The 6,000-nt window shown below is 34.7% G+C and overlaps 1 protein-coding gene across 1 annotated transcript in view; it reads left to right on the top strand.

Moving 5' to 3' along the window:
* Positions 1–563: 563 nt before the first annotated feature.
* The window catches only part of LOC133521789 (uncharacterized), a 64,103-nt gene continuing 58,666 nt past the window's right edge, over positions 564–6,000 (top strand). Inside the window, exon 1 of the mRNA XM_061856856.1 lies at positions 564–1,662. Coding sequence (XP_061712840.1) covers positions 1,629–1,662 — 34 coding nt within the window. The 5' untranslated portion in view covers positions 564–1,628. The remainder of the gene's footprint in view (positions 1,663–6,000) is intronic.

Below are 6,000 nucleotides of genomic sequence, written 5' to 3'. Positions count from 1 at the left end.
CGCACTTGTAAATTCTTACGTAAGTGTGACAGGGAGGCAACACGTCGAACGTGGTTCGCGGTAAGCCCTCTGGGCGTCCAACACTTCGTTTTCTATGACGGGTGATCGGTGATCACGCGATTTCGTCTACAGAATACAAAGTGTCAGTCGCCCCGGCCCAGCTCCGGGCCGGTCTAATGTGAATCATACTTAAGTTCGTGTCATCCACGATGACGCGCATATTTATCAAATCTAACTTTTAATAACATGAATCATGATAATACGAGTCAAGGCATGCATATATTTTTTTGACGACCGGTCTGGTCTAGTGGGTAGTGACCCTGCCTACGAAGCCGATGGTCCCGGGTTCAAATCCTGGTAAGGGCATTTATTCGTGTGATGAGCATGGATATTTGTTCCTGAGTCATGGGTGTTTTCTATGTATTTAAGTATTTGTAAGTATTTATATATTATATATATCGTTGTCTAAGTACCCTCAACAAAAGCCTTATTGAGCTTACTGTGAGACTTAGTGAATTTGTGTAATAATGTCTTAAAATATTTTTTTTTTTTTTTTAATATATACAATTTTACAAAAATGAAATGTGTTTATCAATCAAGATTATTTAGGTAATTCTAATTAATTAACTATGAATTTGCACAAGTATTAGATTGCGTTTGTTCAGAATGAATATAAACACAAAACAATTCATAAGGATAGAATGACAATATCAGAGTTAGAGTACTAATATTAATAAAATTTGGAAGTGTAAAGGCTCTCCAAATATCAAAATGAAATTTTTCGTTTCAGGACTGTACCTCCGGTGTCCAAAACGTCTTCTCGCCCGCGCCAATAAATGTACGCACAAGTACGAGCAAGACGCACGATAACTAAATAACATTATTTTGAATATCATCCTGATATCAATTTACGTTCGAATTTACCTTTTAGTCGTTGATATGACCGATACAAACATATTTTTTGACTATTTTATTTGAAATAATGTGCGTAACATATTGCCATACATATAAGAACTCTTCCCCACTGACCAGTTTTTGCGGGTACGCTCTGCAGGATACCATTTTACGACCGGATTCGAAGAATGATTAAGACACGTTTAAGATCTTGGAAAGATTTTTAAAAGATCAATAACTAAACGACATGTCAAAATTGACGTTTATTTCGATTCCGCTGTGATCCCAATACGATCTATCTACGATATTTCTAATGTCAAAGTGACATTGGTTGCCCGAATCGAGCTGTTTCTGTCAATTATACGACATACAAACGATATCTAAATGACTAAACTTATCGTTATCTTATCTTAATCGTATCTCATTCTTCGAATCGAGCCGTTAGTAGTATAAGTCCTTATATACTAACTTTCACACGAGAATTCTGTTTGCGGGACACGACTACAGAAAACTGGACGTCAATGGGCAAAGAGCTGATAGCGACACTAACTCAGGCCCAAATATGATCTTATCAAGCTTTAAAAACATCTTTTTATCCACATATTTACACAGATAATGCAGAATTGTTAAAGAGTAAAGACAGTCCGGGAGACACTGAGATCTAATTACGCTTCCCCCCGCAGTCGCGGCTCGGAGGCTGCGCGGACCGCACGCCCGCGAGTGATGTGAGCAGAATGGCGGTGCTGCTCGTGTTCGGTCTTTTCGTTGGTGAGTTTTTAAAAGAATCAAGTTTGAGGGTTTGAACAGTGAAAAAAATGGTTTTTTGGTGGTAAGATGAGTGTTGGATTGTCCGGAAAAGGGATAGTGATTACGCATTTAGAATTAAGGTTTGAGATCCTTTTTCAGGTATTTCGAAAGTGAACGGCGAACAACTGATAATAAAATAGAAATATTAAGCATTAAAAAAGGTAAAACTTTAGGAATAAATTAGAAAAATTGTTTTACTAATGTCTGGTAACACAAAAAGCATAACATAAAAAAGCCAATTAACACAATTCAAAAATTCCGAATACCGAAGCGGTAATGCCTTGCATTAATTTTTATAATGTTAATAGTGAAAAATTTAATGCTCTTGCGAAAATCAAGTATCTCACCTCGAAAGCCCCGGTAGAAAATTCGTGCATATATTGTTTTTTTTTTAAAGTTAATAAATGACCAACACAACACAAACATTGTATTTTATTATATTGTACAGATTAAGCGAATATTTGGCGAGGTTTATTCGATTCAATATAATGAAGGAAGCAGGAGGCTAGTAAGATTACGGACTTCATTTTACTCTCATATTATTTGCTAATGTCAATATTTATCTTGCTCGCATTTGTAAAGGTATTGGTGCAAGATTTTTTATTTATTAAGAGGTTGTCAATACCTAAAGCGCGTACACTGTCTATTTGTATCGGAGTAAATGAGATAGCACTGTCGCATGTTACTGGGCCTGGGCAAGGGAATAATAAGAAAAATATTTAAATAAAAAAAAAGTGGATTATTAGTGTAATATTTTACTCAACCACGGTTTAGATATAAATGTTTTGAAATTGTGATTTTAATTGCAGACCCATAAGTCAAAACAATAAAGACATAAAACCGTTTAATTGTGATTTTAAGACCAATCTTTGCAATTATTTTCTATCGAGCCGATTTCGTTCAATCATGTATCGAGTACAACCACGGTCTTTGAAATATAATTAATATGAACATATATTTTTCTTACTTGACTAAAATAAATAGTCTTTCTTAAAAAACTGTTTAAGTAACATCAATTTCAAGGACATTGGGTGTTGACAGCCTCTTAAGGCATCTAGAGTTCAACCAAGCTAAGTTGGCAGCGAATTTGATAGCCCGGACGGTGCAAGTGTTAAGTTAACGAGATAATTTCATAGAAGTTTGACGTATAAAATAACATTTGAGACGTTTGGGCCTCAAAATTGCTGCATATTATCTTGGTATGACTCTAATTCCTTCATTAAAATAATATTTATTAATGAAATAAATATAAATTAATTAAATATTAATATTTATTAATTAATTATCAATAATAATTAATTAAATATTAATATTAATTAATTAAATATTAATATTCATTAATTTAATTAATTATTAATATTGACTGATTAAATATTATTAAAATAATTTGCATGCATATTCAAATTGTTAATAATTTCATTTTTTTTTTAATATTTTTATTAATAATGACCTATTGATTTATGTCCTATCTGATGTAATCAATATTTATTTTTTCTCGTACAATAAAGTATTCACTTAATATTTACTAAAGGCCTCCTCCATTTGACTCCACATTTCTCTGTCTTGGCCATATTGTCACCTACCAGTGTGGGATAGTCGCAATTAAATTACGATTAAAAAATCGTGCCTATTCGAAAATAAGAAAAGAGATAACCCATTCGTATTCTTCGGGCCCCTCCCCAGAGCACCTACGCCCAAATCTACAGTAAAGGCCCGATTCGAAGAATGATTAAGACACGTTTAAGATCACTAAACGACATGTCAAAATTGACGTTAATTTCTATTCCGCTGTGATCCCAATAAGATCTAGTTACGATATTTCTAACGTCAAAGTGACATTGGTTGCCCGTATCGAGCTGCTTCTGTCAATTATACGACATCCAAACGATATCTAAATGAGAACTTATCTAAACCAGAACTTATCGTTATCGTATTCTTTGACGGCCCGATTCGAACGTGCCTTAATCATTTTTCAAATCGGGCCATTTGGTTGAAATATCGAGTTAAGTCTAAAACACCTCCCCCGAGTAAAAGTCCTTGAAATAAAACCGCGCGTCCAGAACAGAATAGTAAAAAAATCGCTGCTCAGAAATAGGTACTCGTATACGCGTCAGATTAACGTGTAGTATGTAGTGTATTATAGTAATTACTTGTTAAAAAGTGTCCATTTCAATACTCTGAGGATTTCAGTGATCCGTAAGCGAGTGGCAGGGTCAAAAAGTAAAAAAAAAACCGTGACCTTGACTTACTTAAGCGCGGTCGAATTTTTTATTTTATTTTGAAACGAATAATGCAAGAATGACGAAATAAAAAATCTGCCGATTTGCACAAGCCGAAGTAGCAAAATACGTTAATTTTTACACTTACTAAAATTACATTCAGCCTTCGTTGTGTAACATATTATTGCAGGTGACTTTTGTAAATACTAACACCTTTTAATAGCTTGATTTAAACTTTATCTTATTCTTGAAATATCTATTGTTGTTCCTTTTTCTAAATTGTATGCTGTTTTACTTTGTTATAACATAACCTCATTATCTTTGATCATGAATCTCTTACCTTGTTATTGTAATTAATAATTATATTTAAGGGGAGGGGCACTGTTTATCCTAAATCACAGGTTCGCCTACTTAGGAAACAGACCTTCTGGTTTACTTTTAAGAATCCTTTTGTACAAGTTTTGCTTATGAAATTAGTTTTTTAAGAATTCTTTTGTACAAGTTTGTTTATGAATTAAAATTAAATCTATTTAAATCCAAAGAAAAAAAAAATCAAATCCAAATATAATAAGAATAATAAATAATTAATTAATATTTTGTACTCACTTTCATGCAATAAAAATTATGAATTATGAATAGTAAGTGTAAAAATAAATTCCCGTTAGTGATATTGTACCTAAATCTATGACGACTCAATGGATCTAGTTGATGTATAGTAAACTGCAATAATCTGTTACACAACGAAGGCCGCAAAAATATCTAACACGACCTTATTTGTAGCACCATTAGAGCGTGTCACATATTTCTGCCTTTCTTCTACTTCTTCCTCGCGTTGTCCCGGCATTTTGCCACGGCTCATGGGAGCCTGGGGTCCGCTTGACAACTAATCCCAAGATTTGACGTAGGCACTAGTTTTTACGAAAGCGACTGCCATCTGACCTTCCAACCCAGAGGGTAAAACTAAGCCTTGTTGGGATTAGTCCGGTTTCCTCACGATGTTTTCCTTCACCGAAAAGCGACTGGTAAATATCAAATGATATTTCGTACATAAGTTTCGAAAAACTCATTGGTACGAGCCGGGGTTTGAACCCGCGACCTCCAGATTGCAAGTCGCATGCTCTTACCGCTAGGCCACCAGCGCTATATTTCTGCCTTTGAAAAGTAACATAATGGGAGATGACTGTACAATACAACTACACAACTATACAACATAACTCTAAGCCATTTAGTTTCCGACTAACAGCGAGTAAGGGATAATATATCAAGGGTCTGCCTGAAAACCAGCGTTGTAGTAAATACACTGCAACACTATGCTGAGGCAAGCTCCTTTTTAACACTCATGAATATTTCTCCCTCATATATACAACTCAATTTCTTAGTTTTTAAGTCTGAATTTAAGGCTTATTTGTATTAAATGTCACTGTCTGTTAACTCTGCCATTTCATGTGATGTTGAATAAAAATTTTCTATGTCTATGTCTTCTATGTCTACAACGATACTTCCTCGGATAACGACGCCAATAAAAAAGTAAAACTGTTGACCCTGCAGGGCATATCTGAGGGCCTACCGCGAACTACGATCGACGTGTTTCCTCCCTGTTACACTTACGTACGATTTTACAAGTGCGACAGAGAGGCATCACGTCGAACGTGGTTCGCGGTAGGCCCTCTGCAAACTGAACCTGATTGGCTTTAGGCCGGTTTCCTGTTCATGTTGTCCTTCACCGAAAACCGTGCCTATTCGAAATATTAGTAGTATCATTATACTAATATACTACATAGATTACATATATAGATAAATATATATATATATATATATTATTATTTATTTTCACAAATAGTATGGTACATTTTAAACTTGTGTTAGGTTCGCCAAACTTACGTCTAACGGCGAAATGAGGCAGTCAATTTCAACGTTAGTACCCTGTACGTTTCTCGATATGTAAATAATCGTATGTGTGACCAATATATATAAACCTATGCTAGCTCTTTGAGTAACAAGCACGGAATAATGGACCCAGCGCTAGTTTCAAATTTGATAAACGCCGACCAACTTCCTTCCGACTGTTAATCTTTGATGG

The sequence above is a fragment of the Cydia pomonella genome, chromosome 10, assembly GCF_033807575.1.
Source record: "Cydia pomonella isolate Wapato2018A chromosome 10, ilCydPomo1, whole genome shotgun sequence".
Classification (NCBI taxonomy): Eukaryota; Metazoa; Arthropoda; class Insecta; order Lepidoptera; family Tortricidae; genus Cydia; species Cydia pomonella.
The sequence above is the reverse complement of the archived record's forward strand: the minus strand, read 5'-3'. Positions and strand labels throughout refer to the sequence as shown.